Below are 22,134 nucleotides of genomic sequence, written 5' to 3' on the forward strand. Positions count from 1 at the left end.
ATGATGCAAAGACATACAGGGGCAAATTACAGTGGTAGACCATAAAAGTGATGAATGAAGATTAATTTCTTTTCTTTTTTTTTCCCATTTTGATTGATTACCACTCAAGTCATTCATTATTGAACAGTTTATTACAGACTGATATTATTCACCGGATAACAGAATGTTTCATGTCTTAATGACGCTTGTTAGTCAGAATCAGAATCACAGGGAACAAAGTGGAACAAATTAGATATGAAAGATTATTAATATCATATTAATTTACTTTTAAAGTAACGCCGCAGAAGTTAATGGACAAATACTTTACTTCCCCAGCACCAATTTGTTAGTCATTTATTTTTCTTTGGGACATGCCAGTTCCAATCCTTGGAAATAATGGCCTTTGATGCTCTGAAACTTGAACACGATTATGATTGTTTGCAAACTCTTAATGATACTGACAGTGGATGTTTATAGAAGCATATAATTACAGCAGGTGTCAGACAACCCAGTAGAGGACGTTATCTGTCCCCCAAACAAGATAAAAACAGATAGAACCACCTCAAATTCTGCAAAGTCACAGGAGCTTCTTTACTTCTTTAACCTCCCTCAGGTTAGCTGTCCTCTCCTGGCCTGAAGCATGCTGTAATGCCCCCCCTCCGCGCTCAGACTGGGGGTGTGAGTGGTTGGCTGGTGGGAAGTGCTCTTCCCTCGCAGGGGTAGCGAGGTTTTTCAAGAATGGAGGTAACCACCGGTACAGGCTGTTTGTCCCACTCTCCCTGAACAGAAACAGATACATGATGTTGGTGATGGGTTGTTTGGCCAAAAGATATTTAGACAGGCTTCATTAGATAACTGCACAGTTGTCACAGTCCAGTGTATGAAACACCATGCATCTTCAAAAAATACACTTTTTTTGGCGGTCTTGAGTGTATTTTAGTGAGACGGCGTTAAGACTGTGAAAAGGCTGTTGCTTTCCTTTCTTGACAAGGTCAAACAGCGCTGTGTTTTTGTGAGAAATTACTTTCTGGTCAGTGTTTTGCCAGTCAATCTGTCACTTTTTTTTCCTGCTTGTGATGTTGTTGCTGATCGTCTGATTCGCTGAAAGTGAGAACTGTTGGAGCCGGTGTACTTGTGTGTGCTGAGAGTTCAATTTAAATGTCATTGCTTTGTGTATTTCTTTTGCTTTGCTTTGCTTTTATTACATGTTCTTTGAATGCTTTGGACGTGTGGAGCTCACCCCATGTGTAGGTTGGTAGGTTGCAGCTAAGTGAGGGAGTCAAAAGCTGGTCACTTCTCTGCAGCAGGAGAGTGTGAGCTGTGGCTGATTTCAGCTCTAAATCATTTTTTTGTTGAACTTCAGAAGTTTTTTACTTTCCTTACCCATTTTGTTAATAGAAGTCCCGCCTGTAGTTGGAACGTTGTTCATCATTCCTTGCAATTTTTTTTTTTTTTTAGTGCCAATCTGCTGCCCTTTATATGGAGTATCAACACTACAAAGACTAACAGTGTGAGAGCCTGACTATGAGCCTGACTGCTGAATTACTTTGAGATTATTTCACGCTTGATGGCTTCACCCAAAATATCTTGAAAGCAGTTGTAGCCAAAGACTTTCAACTGCCTTCCAGCAGCGGCACCATTAATGGACTGCATGACAGTTGATGAAAAAGACCACCCATTGTGCTCGACGTTAACGAAATGAATGAATGAAAATGAATACAGCATCTTTATGCACGTATGAGGAGATCAAGCAGTGTGCTGTGTATGCTTCCTTTCATGAACCCAATCCTGTTCCTGGTGTGGGGTTTTGTGCTAGTTTCCAAACCCTCATCAGCTTATTTTATTTTGTCTCTGTGTTAAATGTGCGTATATTTGTGTATTTGGTTTGCTCTTGCACAACTGATGTTGCACATCAAGGAGAAACTTTTTTTTTTCTGACAGAAACTTGATCAAGGCCACCACACATTTTTGAACTATAATTGATTTGTCCGTGCTGATCCAAACATCATGTGTCTGTGTGTGTGTGTGTGTGAGTGTGTTTATATTACAAGTTAATAAGCCGTCCGTTCATCTGGTCTGACTATGCTCTCCACCTGATGTCTGCTTTTGAACTGGTTTAACTGGTAGCTCGGCCTGTCAGGTGCGTGAGTGATTGGGGACTTACAGGAAAGAGACGTGCAGTTGACTGGTTGCAGTGCATGGAGATGGGGGCTGTGTTGTAAAGGGAGTCCAGCACCTCTCCAGTGAACGTGTCCCACTGTAGCTGAGAATACTGCTCTGTCACACTAACGTCGGCGCACACACACTGGTCATTTCCGTGGAACCTGGAGGGAGGACAGAGAGGGAGCGGTTGAAGGAAAGTCGATAAAAGAGGGAGGCAGGGTGAGATTGAGAAAGGAGGACGAGATTGAAAAAAAAAAAGCAGTTAGAATTGGCGTTAGGAGAACACAGTTTCACTTTAAAGGACAAAGCATCTGGTTTTTGAGATTAAAAGAAGTAATCAGTCTGGTTCCCGGGAGCGAAGGGTGGAGGGGGAAGAGATGAATGCCGAGACCAAAAATTGCTTAGTCACGCGGGAGATGGAGAGGAAGATGCAAAATGAAAAAGAGAGAATGAAGGACAAGCGTAACAAGCAGATGATTTGAGGGAGAGAGAGATGGGTCGTGCGTGTGCTACCTGTTAATGAAGTTGAAGTATTTCTGAAGGTGTCCTGTGTCAACGTGGGTCTTGCAGAGCTCCAGCTTTGTTCGAGGGTAGTAGTGAATGTAGTTAACACACATTTCCTCCATGATGCCAAAACCTCCCTGAGGAGACGGAGATTTGGATGGAGATGGAGAGGAAGGCGTAGACACATAGCACAAAGAGCAGGAGGATTACGAGAGCGGAGGGAGATAAGAGAAGGCTACACCCAGGCTTCTGTTGTTGCTGACAGCGCCCAAGGTGAACTTAAGCAATATAGACAGTGTTGTGTAATGATAGGTGCTGCTCACCACTGTAGGCTTGCTCCTATCTTCTGTGTTATAAGTGCACTTTGTTATGAGGACGTCGCCCTGCAGGATCAAGCACAAACACGCCAGCGGTTCACCATATTTTCAGTTTAACAAAAGAGCGTTGAAGATAATTCAAGGTTATCCAGAGAGCCAGTTGTTTGCAGGACAGAGTTCTGCCTTGATGAGCTCAGCTGCTGCAGTTCGCTTCAGTCTGTCTCCTGAGAACTTCCTATCACAGCGCTGATTTTACAGCCTGTCCCTATTAACACTCCATTTAAGCACCTTATGTATTCTAATTCAATACTTTAAATGCAAAGAGGGGGGGAAATACATCTGGGGCACTGCCATTCAGAAGTAGCTGGCTGAGCTTGCAGAATAGTAAAATCCCGCTGCCTTTGGTTATTTCAAATGCAGACAAAATGATCAACTTCATACTCACGGGTAAGACATTCACCATTTTCCTCAGAACTCGGATCGTCTGTAACCAAGAAGAGAAAGACACAGTAAAATTAAGTGTTCATATTTGAGGTTTCTGTGTTCTTTCATCTGTGTGTTTGGACATGAAAAACGCACTAAACCTGGAAATAAGGCTGTTATCTATGATGTGATTAGAATGAATGGTTCCCCATTTCCAAAACACTGACAATGATCTAATTGGATTGAACAGAACCATGCTTTGTTTAAGCTTTTCAAAAGTCAAAATAGATTTCTTTGTTACCAGTGGATCTATTTCTACAATGCATTTCCCTCCCCAACATCTTAGTTGTGGGCTTAATTAAACACTTTGTGTGCAGTAGATTTATTTCAAACACAGAAAGATAAAACACCGGTTGCTCTTGAAGCTTTCCTCGGAGGCAGCTTTCATACTTATTAGCTGCGTGTGTGAAAAGGTCTAATAGCTTTGCTGAGAGTGGTTTGATAAAGTCTTCATACGCCTAATGAGGCTGCAGGGTTTGAAACAACACCGCCACACAGGTACGCTCAGATTAATCTGACATCAACAGCAGCTGGAGATTGTATCAGGCAGTGGAGCAGATGTCCTTCTGTGCTCTGCGTGTGTGTGCGTGCGTGTGTGTGTCTACCTGCCTCAGGATATTGTGCGTAAGAAAAACACAACAGATGTTGTCTGCTGTCTCTCAGTTATGTTAATGTTGTTGTTTGTCAGATTTGATGGTCAGTGTTTCACCTTATGAGGCCTAAATTCACGTCGTGACTGATTTTGCTGAGGCTGCTGATCACAGAATCGTTTCAGTAGAGTCCTGACGGGTCAGCAAATTGGACAAGAGCTCAGATAAAAGCTCAGGTATCGTTGATTGGCCAGTTACCGTATGTCAATCAAAAGTAGTGCAAGTAGGTATATGCTGTGTGTTTTTATGATCAATACTATCAAGTCAACTGCGTAGCCAGAGGCGCACACACTTGCTCCTGTGTGCCCCTCATCCCCCATTGTTCCATAAACATGGCCAATATCATTTGTTTTTAGATGCTCAATATAACACAGAATGTGTATTAATCCACTGCTGAAAATAGTCCCCGACAAATGCTCTTATTACTCCTGTTTGAGTAACAGATACTAAAAACTACAGTGCCCAGCTGTTTCGGGGAATTATTTAGTCTTTCTAAGTTATACATTTATGGGCTGCATTTAAAGATTTATGTCCTCAGTATCAACCAGTGTGCCAGGGACTGACATAGTGTTGGATGTGGTCTTTTTATGGGATTTGTTGATGATAAGAGAAATATAGAATTTTTTTTTGTGACTTGTGTAGCACCACTTCTTGGGAATACAATTACTGTGTTAAAGAATCAGTGCAGAGGAGATTTTAGGTAATTTATCAAAAGTACAATACCACTCCATTTGCCCAATTCTTTAATATTACATGACCATTAGTTTCACTTAAACAAATATTTTAAAACTCCTTGTTTGCAACAAGTAAACAATGAATGAGTGAAGCGTTTGTTATAAAACCTTTGTATATATGGGTCACCCACTGCGAAATTAAAAACTAATTCTAAGATTTTATTTGTAATGAAATGGCTGGTTTCTGTTTTAAACAGTCCAGTAGGAGAAGTCAGTAAAAACAACTAGCTTCAGACGTTGTTTCTGTTATTTGCTGAGGATGATCTTCGTCCCAGTGGCACACAGCTCAGTGTTTCAGTACCTGAAAGCAAGTAAAACTCCCTTTCTTCCAGTCTAATACAGAATAACACACTGCACAGAGGGGGACCTCTGCACCGAGTTCCTCTGGGTAAACTGAGGCCTGCTGTTGCTCACCTGGTAGTGTGTACTAAAGTGCTGGTCCTCCTGTACCACCTCCAGCTCTTTGCCTCCCCTCACCAAAACTGTCCTCACCCCACGGCCCGCCAGGTGGGTGTGCAGCTGGGATGCGAATATATAGATTCCTCCTGGAGGCAAAGCCTAGACAGACAAATGGGCAGACAGACAGAGAAACAGACTTTGTAAGGTCAAACCAAGATCTTTGTGTTTTAGGGACCAAAACTTCTAAAAATGTGGCACACCAGCTGAAGTATTCACCCAGCATTCTTAACATTTGAACCATAAATAATGCAGTAAGTGATGGAGTTGTTTGAATACACACAGTCTGGGTACACTTGGAGGTGCAATATCCACTGAGATAGAAGGTGTGTTGTTTGGGTGGGATAGCCATGACGGGAGTATAAACGAGGCCCAGCTCCATGATCCCTGCGTCATACCGCCTCAGACTGGGGGTGTAATGCAGCCGTATCCCCGATGAGTCGCGATGGCCTGCGTGAGGAATTTCATGGAATATTAAACTACGTCACATACAGTCATCCTGCTGGTAGATGGCATTAGAATTCCAGTCAGAATTATTTTGCACTAAACCAAGCTATGAAGTATGTATGAATGAATGAAAAAATGTAATTACTGCAGCCGCTGTTTATCTGCAGAGCAACAAACGGAGGATTCCAGGGATGAATATAATGCAATACAACAGAAAGTGAGATCACGTCGCAAAAGGTGTGCTCTCTATGTGGTCCAGGCAAATGCACGAGCTGCTGCATTTTGAATCACCTGGAGTTTATCTAGGCCAGAGGAGACGGTGTTACAGTTGCTAAGCCCACTGAGGAAAAATGTGAAAGAAATGACTACAGCCTGACAACACTGTTCAGATATGAAGAGCGGTTCTGGTGATATTTCTAATTAAGGAGGTTCCCTTATCTTCAGTTCTACTCCAGCGAAGGACTTTTGTTTGCTTGTCATCCCCCATCTCTCTCTTTTCCTTTATTTCCTATTATCTCTCCACTGTCAACCTTCTCATAAAGGCATAAAATGCTCCATACATATTTTAAAAACAAACCAAATCAAGATCACTGAGCACACCAGTGTTTCTATTATTCTGGCTCGATTATTTGTGTCATTTTACATCGATGCAAAGCGTTTTCCTTTATCTCTGTTGAACTGCAGGGACGTTTGAAGGATGAAGATGAGACGATGCACACAATCAAAATAACAGAAAACAACTCTAAAGCAAAAAAGAAGGAGAGAATTAGGAGTTGCCTGCATACCGTGAGGTCAGATAAGGATAAGGAAGGCAAAGTCTGCTGTGACTCATACAGGCGAGATCAAAAGGTATATCTGGAAAATTTTAAATGAATCGCTCTGCTGAAGATAAGCCCGGCACTGATCGGGGGGATACGGGGAATCCTGCTGCTTGCATGTGTGAAGGAAAAAGATGTGTGTCAGTATATGCTCAGGTTCAAGTGTGTGTGTTTCCGTATGTACCAGCTATAAGGAGAGGGTTGTGGTAATGGACCTCCAGACGAAGGAATCTCGAGGAGCCTGGTCCACCCATGGGCAGCCCTGCATCAGGAGGATAGTAAAAAGCCTGCACACACACACACACACACACACACACACACACACACACACACACACACACACACACACACACACACACACACACACACACACACACACATTATTCATTATTCCTGTCAATTATGCACAGTTGCTTTGAAGTCATTGCAAAGCCTCACATAGTGTACAGATGATTTAGAGCTGTTGAGTCGTACAAATATTGTGAGGGATTGGACTGGAGATTGAAACAGTGGGAGCGAGGAAGACCTCTCTAAACAAAGTGCTTTAGTGAAAGAGACCAAACTATAGTCACAAACTGCGACCTCTCTGGAAAATAACTTTTCTTTTAGCATCATATCCTGCTCATTCTGTTCAAGTCAGACGCCGTCAGAGGGTGAGAAAAGAAGTCACTCACATGTATACTCCTGTGCAAACGTGCACCAATTAAGTGTTGAAGGACATCTATCTGGCTTTGACAGGTGTTTTTCAAGCTTCCAGGTGAGAAAGTTTCATTTCACCCACAGTAGGATGCCTTAAAATTCAATTTCCCCAATCCACCTGAAGTCAGTACCCCATCCTCTTTAAGATGCGATCCCCTGTCAAAGCGGTATATCTAACGAATCACAATTATATCATCCTCTGGCCCAAAACACAGAGGTAATAGAGAGCCTCTCTGGCCCTGCTAGTGTGATCCGCTACCATTTTTGATGATGGCCTCTAAAAATAACAGCATGCCTACTCCCAACCACCCACAGGATTTAAAACTGTAACAGCAACAGTTTGTAAGACTGAAAAAGACATTTTCATCTGAGTATAATACAGAAAACCAAATAGATTTCAATCATTTCAATCTTTGCATCAGCTGAGTTCCTTCCTGATGACCTTTAAATGTGATTGAGGCCTTTTGGGAAAAATGTTTATGGATAATTTCTGCACCTGAGAAATAATTCTTATATGAATGCGCCCTCGGGGATGCTGGTCGAACTTGTGAGGTATAATTTCTTTTTCTCTCCTCTTTGACTCCTTGGAACCTGAACTGCTCTGCATATCTTAGTGAAAATTAATTTTTCCTTGCTGGCCCCATGGGCGTCAAACCTCCACGCTATTATCACGGAATCTTGATTTAATCATGATTCATCATCAGTGTCTTCTTCATTTCAAAGGGAGGTCCACCATAAGCCACTTCTGCTGATACATGCAGTTTGTAATGGAAGGAGGACTTAATTTAATCATGTCGTAAGAGTAAAGTCCTTCAAGACTTGCTTTCTCCCCAACGCACACCTCTTTTCCTCCGGTGCCGTCCTCTCTCTTCCCATTCTGACAGTGTCATACGTTATTGTGTCTCTTCTCTCTCTCGAACTTCCCCCACTCAATTTCCCCTCTTTCTCTCTTGTGATTTTTTGCAAGGCCACGTTTCCCTTCTCATGCGGTGCCGGGGAGAATGAAACAACACTATTAAGAGGTGATGAAAGAGGCCTGAATATTTCCCACCTAATCTTGTCTTCACAGCTCACAGAAGGCATCCTGCTTGTTTTTGTTTGGCTGGCAGATAATCCAATCAGAGAGGGGCCAGGCTGGCTGTGATACAGTGGCGAGCAGAGCGGAGAAATATGGTGACAGGCTCACCGGTGCCTGTCCTCTTTGCTTTATGTGACTAGCAGGCTTGCTTGCTTGCTTGGTCAGCTGGCTGGTTGGTAGCCATAGTACATAAGTGTAGTGATTTAATGCCTGATACATGACTGACTGACTAGCTGGCTGTGGAAACAGGTACGTTTCTCATGCAGTTAATATTACATTTGGGAGTTCTGCCTAATAAAAAAGCCTGTTTCCAAAAAACGTGGAAAAAGCTGAATGCACAAATGAAGTTCAACGAGTGGACGGATCAGTTTTATTAGCTGGCTGAGTAGTTGGCTAGCTTACTGTGAGGCCATAGCCAGGACTGAATGCATCAGCGAATAAGACCATGATTTCAGCCATGATGAAACTTGTGGATGTACCTTTTTCTAAGATACCAATGCACATAAATATGTGGTTTATGTTGTGCAGGTTTGTGAATATTTGCATGAGCGTACTTCCCACATACAGACTGTCTCCGCACTTGTAATAGATTTGTGCTGCGTGTGGGATCATCTTTACAAGGTTCTCTGCTCGCAGTTTTAGGCTTGGATATTACTCACGTAGGAGTTTTTGTTTATTTCTTATAATAGGTACGAGGACTGGACCAAAACCAAACCCTATTCCAGCTCTTTTTCAATTCGACGCCTGTTATGTGCATTAAAAAGTTGTTGTTGTTGTTGTTGTTGTTGTTGTAGATGTTTATTCAGCTTTACATTCAGCTTTTATTCAGCTGTTTGTATGGGTGCCCCTGTGGGCAGCCCGAGTGTTAAATCTTTTGCAGAATGATGACATTCTGGCTGATTGTTCCATCATCAAGGGGCAGTTTCAGGGTCAGGACTTATTTGTATCATTACAGTTATATTCAGTGTTGAGGATATGTTTGTAGGACTGGTTTTTGCAAGTAAGAGAATGTGCGTGAGCGTCTGTTTCCCATCACACCTCAGCACCCATAGCCCATGCAGCCAGCACATGGCGACAGAAGTTGAGCTTGCCCGGCTTCATCTTGTCATCACAGGAACCGCTGTACTGTGGAACATCGCTGACATCCGGAGAACATTCAAACACTTCCATGTGATGCACGATGGCCTCGTTACCTGGAGTTACCACTGACTCATACTGACAGACACAGAGAGAGGCGGAAAAAGAAACAAGTGAAAAAGAGAGAGTCGTGTTTTTTGTCTGTGTTTCTGCTGGCTGAAAGTTGTGGCAATGATGTTACCTCAGAATCAATAGAAAACATCTCTGAAATGAACTGAGTGCAATATTCTGTGCAGTAACTTCTCTATCTTATTCTGCAGTTCACATTTCATCACATTATAGACACTATGTCTATTTCTGAGAGGACAAAAATAAAGATGTGAAGTGAGGTGTTGTTGGGTGGATATATTTTCTAGGATTAATACTTTTCTCTCTAACCATGACAGTGCGGCTCTTGTTTTGTTTGGCCCAGCTGGTAAATACGGAGTAATAATAGCTGCCTGTGCACCATCTCCATCTGAAACACCCACTCTACTGTGTGTAAATAAACTCAATGTAATTGTTTCCATTTTTAGAGGCATTTATACCATAACAATGTGGTTCTTGGGCATGTTTTCAGGCAGCGTCTGTATGAAGCACCAGTAGGTGGTCTCTTGAGTTGGTATGATGACGTTTGGTGCCAAGACATCCAGCGTCTGCACATCTGGAGGCAGTGTGGGTGAAGGTGTGTCGGGACGCAGCATCAGCACCCTCTGCACTCCCGTGTGGATCTGGGACAGGTTCAGCTGCTCCAAAGAGGCAAGTGGTTGATCCAAGAATCCATAGATGATGTGCACAGTTCCCTCCTGACCAAAGCAGAAAAGACAGGCACGAAGCAGGACATAATCAGCAGGGACGTGTATTTCAAATTAAGTCTCTCATGATTATTATTATTTGGCTGAAATGTCTGCTAAGGCAAACACAGAGAGCTTTTCATTATGTTGTCATAGTGATGAGCGCCGGCTTTGTGTCAGCAACTTTAGAGGTCTGATGTGGTGCCATGGAAACCATAATCGTTATAATGAACACTTCAGTGGGTGGTCATTCCAACTTTCAGAGTTTTTTTATATCCACACCTGAAACCATGAACGCTCCATAATCATTGCTTTTTCAATATGCACTAAACACACCAATAAAATACCACAAAAAATGCATACCCTCCCACACACACACGCAGGCATAGTGCGAACACACTGTGATGTCTTTAGGTTACACACATGTATTACTGGAACACCATCTTACCCGCCTTCCTCCCATGTTCTTGTCACCACCGCTTAACTGTCAAGTTCAGTCAGTTCAGGATTGACAGACATCATTTTTGCTTGAGGATATATGCGACATACAAAGCAACATGTGTGCTTCCCCTCTGCACGCGCTCAGGTAGAATGGCGGGGTGACAAATGTCGAGGAGAAAACCCTGCTGTAAATCATGATTTGTAGAGCACTTTTCATAAGGGGTTGCTGAAGTCCAAAGTGCTTAAGGTGGCCAGTGAAGAAGACAGTAGAAAGATGAAGAGTAAAACAGGGAGACTACTGACAGCAGAGCACTGCAGCAGACGAGAATCTCCTGCCTTAGCCAGTAAGGTTAAACAGACAGGCTGAATCCATATAGGATTCTTCAGTAAAGGGTAAACGGGTGCACTGCTGAGTTTGCTCTGGCGGTTTACACAGCTCATGAGGTATGGACAAGCTTAACACGAGGAAAGCTAAGAAAGCCACAGCTCGGTCAGCTGTGTGAACCTTCCTCCAGCAGTTAGAATAACTTGTTGCTGCTCGTTCAGGTTTTAAGAATATCTTCCAAGTGAAGATACTACAAAAAAGTGGATATTTAAGATGAAAGAGATAGAGACCGAATTTCTCTACAAATTCAATGCATCCATAAACCAATCAACCAAAGCAAAGCCTCTCGTTGAGCTTATCTTGAGTACCCGGCGGCAGACAGAGTTGATATTGCTGTTAAAAAGTCCAAAAAACAAATTATATTCACAATCGCAGTCTGAAACTAATAGAGGCACATTCTGCTTCCCTGACACACACGCGCACACACAGTGAAGGAAAGACTTTGCACACTTCTATGAGGTAGTCTCTGGGATCACAGGTACTGAATGCTCTTTTGAAGAGCAGGTAGTATCCGTCAGGTTTCTGTTTGGCGTCAATCAGCTCGTAGTCTTGTTGGCTGTCAAGTGAAACGTGGCCCTCGCTGTCGCTCCACGCATCCTGAAGGAAAATATACACACATTAATTCTGACAAATCTGTAATTCTTGTCATTCATCGCATACAGTGCGAGTGAGATTAGACAATAGATAACCTTTTCTTATCTGCATATTTGAGGAACAGTTTATAGAAACGGCTCATTTCCATTTTAAAGGAGGTAAGGAGGCTGGGCACAGCAGAGCCGGCCTCGCCAGATGAAACTCTTTATTCAGCCATGAATACTGAATATATTTCAGGGGTGCTGTGTGTCCATGCAAACCAGGCTGGAGAGCTCTAATAAATACAAAGTGCAGATGTGCATTTTTCAAAATATATATTGTAGAAAAAAGTAAGCGGGAGTTCAATTTTTCAGATAAATATTTGAAGGGGAACACAAAAGAAAGCTTTAAAACAAGCCCACACAGTTTTAATGGATTGTTTAACAGTGGATTATATGATATTGAATTATGATTATGAGACGCATATGTCATCATGATCCAGTTAATAGAAGGAAATCAGTGATACTGTGGCGGTTCGTGTTGGGAAACCTTCCCAACCCCGAGTACAAGGCTCCACTTCTCTACCAGGAGGCTTTGCAGCAGCTCAGTCTATCTGCTTCTGTTATGTTTCTCACATTCATATCTGTCCAGAATAGCACCAAAGATCTCTGTCTTTATTTCTGCCTCCCTCTATGTCCCTCTTATATAACTGTTCCACACGAACAGCAAAGACTCTGAAACCAACGATTTTTAAAACACATACGGTATATACAAATCTAAAATAAAATGTGGGCAGCATGCAGTATGTGTTAGGTGTGTTACATGTCTGCGTGCAGAATAGCTACAACCTCTGCAGATGAGTGAGAGACAGAGTCATGTCTGGATTATTTAATTTTAAAAAAAGGTCTAAGGTTTGAAAAATGGTACGGTTATATGTAAAGTTTTGGTTTTATTTATGTTTAGGTTGACTGGACTGGACTTTCAAGTTTAAATGAAGAATGAATGGATGGACAGACAGGCCAAAGGGCCAGTGCAGAGGCATAGATAATATGTTTGCTTAAAAGATAGGTACACTGGCTTTACTGGTCCACTGCCAATGTGATTCTTATGCTGGGCCCCACTCACACCTGGCATTAACATGTGATCTAATCCATACTGATCGCAATGCGTTCTGCATGCATTTACACCTTGCATGTGTTCTTCCTTATCCAGACACTGACTGCATGTTATGCCCAAAAGATATTTCCCTGAACACTGCTTCCTTGCTGAGCTTTGGTGGAGAGATATTATCACAAAGAGGAAATTTCATTCTAAAAATTACTTTAACTTTGGGAGACGCTCACTTGATTTCAGACTGCTGAAGCCTCTAATTAACTTCAACTCAACTTCACAGAACAAGGGCTGTGGATTTTGTCCTCAATCACTTCCATTGGAATGCCTTCATGGCCAGTATGGAGAGTAGGGACAATTACTTAGACTTAAAACAGATTCAGTGTACATGTGGGTGTGTGATTATTGTTTTGAAAAGCATTTAACCTATCCAACTCCTGATGGGGAGTTGTGCTTTCCAGAGGGAAGTACAGGTACCCCCGCCTGTCCATTAGAGAATCCCTGAAGGTATAAATTAATCAGTATCTCTTTTGTTTTACTGTCTGCCTCATTAGTATCACTAAAAATACTGAATATACTTAGAAATGTGCTTTAGTCACCCCATCCTCTGTATTCATATCTCAGACAAAGTCTACATGGCCTGATTTGAATACATTGAATTAAAAAGGGATTTTAGGAGTCCATGAACTAGAGCATATCTAAAATGTGCCTGGCTTTGTGAGAAGTGACGTGTGTGTGTGTGTGTGTGTGTGTGTGTGTGTGTGTGTGTGTGTGTGTGTGTGTGTGTGAGAGAGAGAGAGAGAGAGAGAGAGAGAGAGAGAGAGAGAGAGAGAGAGAGAGAGAGAGAGAGAGAGAGAGAGAGAGAGAGAGAGAGAGAGAGAGAGAGAGAGAGAGAGAGAGGACTGTAGCAGTGACCTTTTTTCTGCTGGTAGTTTTACCCTCCTGGGGGAAGAGAGACAGAAGGGACAAAGAGAGGGGTATAGTCGACGGGCAAGGAGGATCGATTTAACAAGAAAATACTTAACAGTGATACGAGTGCTACATTTAGATGGTTTGATTTGAAACTGCAGGAATGTGATACACTGGGATTTGGGCACCTTGACGGGAAACAGTTCTGAATTTAGAAATTAGGTGGAAATAAAAGCGAGCTCAAAGCTACTGTAAACGAATGCCATGCAGTGTTTCCAGTTCTTCCAAAAGAGTTTGACGAGAATAAGAACACTTTGTTAACTACACTTATTTAATTGCATTGCATTTAATTGCATCAAAGATAATTATAAAGCACCAAAATGTCCCTTGATTATGATAACTTAACGTGTCTACGGTAACTCAAAGGTAGTTCACTAGCTTATTTAACTGGTGGTCTGATTTGTGGATTATCATTCAAGTAATAGCAACACATGTGTGCAGAAATAGATGTGCTGGTATAATAGGACAGACTGCTCAGGGACATGAGCGACTGTGTGTTACTTCCATCCTTCCTGACACTCTGATATAAACCATCCAATAGCCTTGGTGTCTGCGCCTAGAGAGCGGCCTCTGGAGTCCTGCAGGCTCCCTCCGGCCTCCGATTGAATCATGGCAGAGATTCCCGGCAGAGATTTCTTTTTCTGTGTTTTATCTCTGCTGAATAAGTCAATAAACCTTTACAAATGCACTTGACTGCTCATCCTCTGTTTTTTCCTAAAATGCCCATTTTCATTCCATGGATATCAATCAGCTATAAAATGAATAGTAATACAGTTTATACTGTGTATGATCCATTAGCCATTACCGCAGTGACAGACGGATGAGAAGCAAAGACATGATCCTCAAAAATAAGCAAAAGCAAATTTTGTCTATGAATGCTGTGGCATTAAAGTATTAGGGTAAGAAATCTGCAACAATAGATTCCTCAAGGTCCCAACACATGTCATCCATTCACCGACCAATCAGATGTTGGCAGTCTCAGTTCTTGTGTTAATAATGTGACACAGATAGATTGACAGGGGATCATTTTCAACTGCAATTAATATTCACCCTGCTTCCTGTTTCTGATTAATAATTCCACAGAAACCCTATCGAGCAAATGCACAAGAATCGAAATGTAAATGGGATTTTTATTCCAAGATGAATTGTTTATCAGAAAAATATATCAGAAATTTTCAGAAAAAGAAATCTTTGTTAAAAAGAGCCAAAACAAGGCATTTTACACACCTTAATGAGGACAGAATTCAATTTTGATATGCTAATATCTTCTAATGATTCCCATATGAACTTCAGCTATTAGTGCAGTTTGAGTGATTTCCAATTAGCAGGGCCCGATAACATCCATTGTGACTATGTGATCATGAAGCAAGCCGTCCGCCAGCTCCTCATGCAAAAACACCAATCTCACACCCCAGGGACCGCAGACAGATGAGGAACACTAAGAGAGAGGGAAACCTCCACTCCCTCAGGACCGTCATGTAATCTCTGTGCTTTTATGAATCTGACAAGTGAACATAGAGAGAGCGAGAAAGTGATATTACACCTTCTGTTTAGAAACCTTTCATATCCTTATCTTTTTAGAGGCAAGCCCTGTGTCAGTCTGGCTTCTTAAAAATTCAACCTCCAAACCTCCTGAATTCAGTCATTTGAAAGGTTATGCAGATAGTCACTGAACTGCTTACCCCAAAGTAGCTTTTAGTTCCTGCGCTCCACAGAACCACCAGGTCAGCGTTGGTCAGCTCCCCGCGGTCAGACATCCCCAGGACCACGCCGTGTTTGAGCTCTGCCATCCTCAGCTCCATGTAAATCTCCTGGTTGGCGTAGCTGATGTTCCAGGCCAGCTGGAGCTCCCCACGTGGGTCAAGGGGCACGCGGAAAGGCATGGGGAGAGGTGGGAGACGGCTGGTGGGGTTTGATTTAAGGCTGGACACTTCGACAGCGGTGGTGGGCGCCTGATATGAAGCCACCAAGATGACCATGAGAGCGGCCAGGGCAGTGAAGTACATGATGGTGACGTCCTGAAGGCGGAGGTTCTTATTGAAAATCCTCATAGCCCCAGTGATGGGTCTCAATCAGCGTCAGTGCAGCGGATCAATTTATTGTTTGGTCTTTCAGGCGTCTTTGCTCTCTTCAGAGTTGTTTTGAAGTTCAATCCATTAAGCTGTGAGGAAAGTTTGTTCTCCAGCGCTGTTGTACCAACGCTGTGGCTCTGTAAGAGCTCTAACTCTCCAAACTCAAGCACTCTGGTTTCTTTTGCCTTGTCAGCTCTGCTTTGCTTTCTGGCCACAGTGGACTGAGTATCTCCCTCGCAGTGGTCAGGTGAGGTTGTTTATTCTTTTCTTCCCATGTTTTCTATCCTCTTAGGTGCTCGTTTTCTGAGAAGTTTGACTTTCTTTTGAGTGAACTTTCCAGTCTTTAGGTTTCTGTGTTTCCACGTCCTTGTGGGTATTGACTCTTTCCTCTGAACAGCGGCTCTCTCTCTCTCTGTCTTATCCCCCTCCCTGGTTTTTAAGAGACTCCTCCCTTGTGAGTTGTCTGTTTTTATCCAGCCTAATGGTATTACATTTGTTGTGGAAAATTGGATTGTATTCTTTAAGCCCTGGGGTCAGCCATGATTCTACACATCTGCCAGCTCCTAATTGATCCAAATTCAACCATGGACATTATCAATGACAATCTGTTTAGACTAACTAAACTTAATTGCTCACTCCATCTCTGTTTTTAGGAGGGTTTTTTCTTTTGCTTTAGGGAGCATGTATCATGCATCTTGTGCATTTCCTGACAAAAAGCTTTCCAAACGCAATACCTCTCACCTGGATTGTTGGGTATTTGATTGAAAGCAGATTTAGATAGCAGCAACCACTTGTGGAGGCGTAAGCAAGGCATTAATGCATTAGGCCCTTTCCTTAAGCCACCGCCTCAGGCTGCAGAAGACCTAATCAAACTGTCAATTATGGGTTTCTAAAGCAAGAGGGACACGTTCAGATTGGTTTAAAAGGTTAGTATAGCCCCCCTAGACAAGTGTGTGTGCTTTTCGGTGTTTGTATCTGGTGAGAAACAGGTGAGTTATAGGATTTTAATGGAGTTAAAGTGAAATGAAGCACTGCTCTTTGGCCTGTCCTCACCTTCTAGGCACATTTGAGAATCAATTCAGTGTAAAAAGATTACAAACAAGAAGCTTGACATTACGCAAAATCAGGAACAAAAGAAAAAAGATCAAGAAAGAACTGCAGAAAATCAAAATGATTAAAATAAATACAGTTATATAAAAACATAAATACATTTGAAAGGGCTGAGAGAATGAAACCAAATAACGGTTTACATGAGTTAATTCTTTGTATAGCACCACCATTTGGGTTGCAAACACTATGAATTGTGACACAGAGAGTCCAAACAGCCTTCCACTCATTGAGGGTATTAACATTTTCGAAGAAGAAGAAGAAGAAGAAGAAGAAGAAGAGGAAGAAGAAGAAGAAGAAGAAGAAGAAGAAGAAGAAGAAGAAGAATTCTTTTATTAATGGCCCTTGAGGGAAATTCATCTTTACTCTCTGATTAGTACTATATTGCACACACACACACACACACACACACACACACACACACACACACACACACACACATGCAATTGATGTGGAGAGAAATCAGAGTAATGGGTGGCCACAGTGCAGTGTTCAGAACAGTTAGGGGTTAATTGTCTTGCTCAAAAGCACCTCTGCAGTGCCCCGGAGGTGAACTGGCACTTCTCCAGCTTTAATCCCCAAGCCAAGTCCTTATGGACTGAGTTACTGCCACCCCACCAAGCTTTTCTGACCACATATAATGTTTATCTGTATACCGTTGCACTTCTCAAAACCAATGTCACATAGTGCTTTACATTATTATTAGTAGTAGTAGTATTACAACTACTACTACTACTACTACTACTACTACTACTACTAATAATAATAATAATAATAATAATAATAATAATAATAATAATAATAATAATAATAATAATAATAAACAGCATAAAACCATCATAATATAATAAATCTACAGGTCTGTGTCTAATGTTTAACTCAGGGGTAGCCAACAATGTGCTATGGATCCAACACCCTGCAGGTTTCAATAGGTGTTTTTCACAGAAGATAAGGAAAAGCAGAGGTGTAAAAAATGAATTTATGAATGGCAGCTGAATTTCATATAGCTGCTTCAGTTTCAGGGTGTTGGCACCGTGCATGCTGGCTCCCTGTCAAACTGTCATGACTTACTGGGACAGTTGAATGGAACAGAGCCACCGTTGATGTTGCAAGTAGCAGCTGTGCTTTTCCTACTTTATACTTTTCAAAATGCCGCCAGTGAAAAAGCCTTTTTCCGAGCGATTTCACTGATATGTTTCCTCCTCTCCTTTAATGAATCAGTTGGTGGAGTGAACACCTGCAGGAGCTTCCCCTAAAGAAAGACATCATGCATAAACATGTAGAGAGATATCAATACAATGATTTTTAAGAAGGAGATTGAAAGGATTGCAGTGAACAGCCAGTAGGTTCCTGTCTGAGGGCCTCACTCTGCACACAGGTTGATATAGGAGAGCATTATAGGTTAGCAGCTTAAAGTATGTTTTTTGTGTTAATTGATCATTAAAGAGTCACGTAATACTCCTGAAAACCTTGTTTTTGCTGACCTCCATTTGTTCACCTTCTCGCATTGCTACAGCGATGTCCAGGTGGACCCTAAGATGCTGTGACATCACTGCTGGGTGCAGTTACAGGTGCAACAAAGCATGTTTCTGACCACATCCAAGTGAAACAGGCTTAACTTTAGGGTTACTCTTTATAGTAACATGCACAGGGATAAACACAGGATAGATGGATGGGAGATGTACTTGAAATGCAACCTCATTTTTGCATTAGTTCGTCACGTCTCCTTTCACGTCCTGTTCTATATGGATCATTCATATCATCATTTTCAATCATTACAATCATTTTCAAGTTCCTGTGAATTCCTGGGAAAGCTCGTCATCAGATGTACTGTAGGGTGAATGCAAATTCTGCTTGTGTTAGATAAAATTTTGTGCATGACGTCAAACCACTCAGTTCTTCATCTGGCAGAGGCTCGTAAATGGAAAGGTTTGGATCTGAGAGGAAAACAGAGAGAGCAGGACAGAAAGGCACAGGCTGGTATCGTGTTGGTTAATGTAATAAAGACTGTTAGTCCCTGAGGCACAAACAGAGCTGTGTGCGTCCTAATGTCTCCGCCCTTCACATGAAGCTCAATAATCTTCTCTTTCTCTATGTGTCTATTTTGTTTCTTTTCATCTTTTACATCGTCACGCTTCTACCTCTTTAAAAGTCAGTCTCCCCCCTGTCACACTGCTCCCTATTACTGTTGATCACCCTCTCCCACTCCGCTCCTGTCTTCTCATTTCTCTTACATTCACGCTTATCTTTCTGCTGCCACTGCTGATGTGTCAGCAAACATAAATGAGACAAGATGTCGTAAAGTCGGCTGTGATCCAGAGGGAGCGACATGGAAAGAGGGGGATAAATGGGGGATGGGTGGGGGAAAGCAGATTTAGGGAGAGAGCGATGGTCCTTTGTGTAATAGTGTCTGTGTGTGTTTATGCAAAAACCCTGGGGGTCTATCTGACATTATCCTGCCTAGAACAATCCAGATATTGCCCACAAAACTTTCCCATCATGCTTTGCTTTCAGTTTGAGAGAAGCTCATGCATGGACACACACAAACACACACAGCCAAAATGATTGGGAATCTATGCTATATATATATATATGTATGAACATCATTTTATGTCTTCTATTATTCTATAGTTTGCAGGTCTGATTGCATTATATGTAAAATATGAAGCAATACAATATAATCGGCCTGCAACCTGTTCAACTTTGTCTTGATTTAACTTTCAAGTGGCCTGTTTTCTCTTATATTAACTTATGAGACTGCATCTATTATCAGGTTTGCTAGTGTTCCTGAGCCCATGTACTAATATCCTTTATAAAATCATGTGTTCACAAAGTGGTGAACCTCTCTCCATCCTTGGTTGTGTATGACTGAGCTTTCCCAGGATGTGACCTTCATTCCCAATCATGACACTATAACCTGTTACCAATGAACCTGTTTACCTGTGGAATGATCCAAATAGGTGTTTTTGGAGCATTCCACATCTTTCCCAGTCTTTAATTGCTCCTGTCCCCACTTGTCCCTAAAAATCTATTAAGCTGATGAGGTCAAACATTAAATATATTGTCTTCGTAGTGTTTTCAATTGAATATTGAAATTATGCCCGTATTTCTTTCTTTTTTTTATTTATAAGGACAACACACATTAGTCAACATTTCTGTAAATGTGCCAGCGTAAGCCAGCTGGCTAATTTTCAACTGCACTCCTTTGATGACATGTTTTGAAACCTTTAAAGTCATTAAATCAAATAGCACAGTTTCAAAATGGATTGGCAAATTATCACATTGTGTTATATTTATGTTTTAGACAGCATCCCAACTTTTTGGGGTTTGTAAATTGTGCCTTTATTTAGAAAAAAAAAATAACATAAAACGTCTCTCAGAAGGCTGATTCGCATATTTATGTTTTCCCTGTAAAACCATCAAGCTAGGGAGAGACAGATATTGATTTCTGTTTGCAGGGACCAATATCCCTTAATAAGCATTATTTTTTTTTACAAGTGTGCAGTCAAAGATCAAACATTGTTGGGTCTCTGCCAGGGTCTCTGTTACAGGTGCAGTGTAATAGTTTTAAGGTAGAAGACGCGTTTGAGGTTTGAAGTTGATATTGTACTTAAAGCATTATTTGCTGAACAGCAGTCATTGCAGGCACATGTGGCAATTACAGGATAATGGCGTAAGCTAATATGTAATGTAATCGAACCACAACTATTGTAGTCATAAAGTCAACACTGAAACTACTCAATGAGGTCAGTTACACAGCAACATCCTCAAACTAAAGTCTGCTAGTTTTAGCTAGCTTTAGTCAGCCGAGTAAGGCTGCGACACTCAAAATCCCAGACTGCACTGAACTAAGCATGGATTTGTTTTCATTGTTTATAAGAGAAAGATTGTGTTTTTTCTACTTTTTGAATTTGCGTAGTCTAACTTTTAAGTGGTGCAAAGTCCTCACAACTTTCACACATTTAAACCACCAAAACATATCCTGACATATCCTGAAGGTAGATATTCCTGGCCCTTAGGGGTCCGGTGCCCCAGGGCAGTTAGCCCACTTTGCCTGCTGAGTAATCCAGCTTTGACAAGAATTGTACTCAGTTGCAGGTGTTTATGTTGTTGTGTAACCAAAGCTTAATTTAAATTCTGTGCTCGAATCTTATCTTATTTTCAGCAAAAAAAGAAGAATCAAAGCTGTGAATGTGAGTTGAGCTGCCTCTCAGCCTCTCTGACACACCTCGCCCTGCATTCATGTGTACGCGCACACACACACAGAAAGCGAGAGGAATGGATAAAAGCAGAATTCACCTCAACATGACCAATCCAACCATCTCATTCTCTCCTAATATAAATATTTCAATGCCGCACACTCTCAAAGTGCACTAATCTCCACTTCTGTGAGCTTGAATAATGAATGCAATAAAAACTCACACTGCTACTCTTAACATTGCCTCAAACTGCCCCTCATCTGATCTGAATGGGAGAGTCGAGCCGCTGAAGGGGTGGATTGGATCATTAGAGGAGACCACGAGTGAAGAGTTTGGAGAGCAGGAAAGAGAGAGGGGTGGAGGAAGGGGAAAAAGTGGTGAAGCAGGTCAGATTCAGAGGCTGAGAGCAGGGGGAATACTGTGACACAAAGACACATGACTGAGGGTAACAAGTAGGAGTCTTTCACATCCATGGATGGCCTCCTAATATGTCCTGTAGTCAGAGGGAGAGTGAGAGGCACACAGAGAGAAAAATTATCCTCCAGGGGACAGTTGTGTCCATTGTCCTAATGGAATTTAATGAACGTTATGTTCCAGACAGAGGACCAGTTTGTTTTTCCACCTTGGCTGAACCTTGGGCAGAGGACAGGTGTAATTTCTTAATTATCTTTATAGAGTTGGCTGTCACCTATGCTTAGAACTTGGGTGATGAACTGCTGTGACTGTAAGTGGGAAGCTTAATGGCTCTCCATTAACTGCTCCAGCAGCATCTGGTTTCCAGTGTAGCAGGAGGACAGAGTGGAGGTTTGACTTTCAAGTTTAGGCTACACTTCGCTGTGTCACTTCCTCTTCATCCCGCTGCTCGTGCACTTTATTTCTCCAGACTGGTGATGAAGACTTTTTGACTCAACTCATTTCCTATGCATGTGTAGACCTGTTTGTGAAAGGCTTGGAGCTCCTCAGAAATTAATTTTCTTTTATGTAATGAAAATTTCTAGCCACATCCCCTTTACAAAAGCTCAGCATCCTCATCACAGCTC

The 22,134-nt window shown here is 41.9% G+C and overlaps 1 protein-coding gene across 1 annotated transcript; it reads right to left on the reverse strand.

The window, feature by feature from the left end:
- Window positions 1-65: 65 nt before the first annotated feature.
- On the reverse strand, window positions 66-15,889 carry dbh (dopamine beta-hydroxylase (dopamine beta-monooxygenase)). The gene is made up of 12 exons (XM_070988379.1): window positions 15,399-15,889; window positions 11,515-11,661; window positions 9,993-10,250; window positions 9,367-9,543; window positions 6,736-6,838; window positions 5,570-5,736; window positions 5,245-5,388; window positions 3,409-3,447; window positions 2,970-3,029; window positions 2,656-2,783; window positions 2,144-2,303; window positions 66-758 (listed from the first exon to the last, which is right to left on the reverse strand). The coding sequence occupies exons 1-12, from the start codon at window positions 15,765-15,767 to the stop codon at window positions 645-647; spliced, it is 1,866 nt and encodes a 621-aa protein (XP_070844480.1). The 5' UTR covers window positions 15,768-15,889; the 3' UTR covers window positions 66-644.
- Between the last annotated feature and the right edge of the window lie 6,245 nt (window positions 15,890-22,134).

Source organism: Chaetodon trifascialis, chromosome 20 (genome assembly GCF_039877785.1).
Source record: "Chaetodon trifascialis isolate fChaTrf1 chromosome 20, fChaTrf1.hap1, whole genome shotgun sequence".
Taxonomy (NCBI): Eukaryota; Metazoa; Chordata; class Actinopteri; order Chaetodontiformes; family Chaetodontidae; genus Chaetodon; species Chaetodon trifascialis.

Bases quoted from the DNA above. Each gene is read 5' to 3' on its own strand.
- dbh (XM_070988379.1), bottom strand. From the start codon at position 15,767: ATGAGGATTTTCAATAAGAACCTCCGCCTTCAGGACGTCACCATCATG. The intron at 5,389-5,569 runs GTGTGTATTCAA...TTGTCTGTCTAG, and splicing joins CCTCCAAGTGTACCCAGACT to GCTTTGCCTCCAGGAGGAAT. The intron at 2,304-2,655 runs GTAGCACACGCA...TCCTCCCTCCAG, and splicing joins TACTTCAACTTCATTAACAG to GTTCCACGGAAATGACCAGT.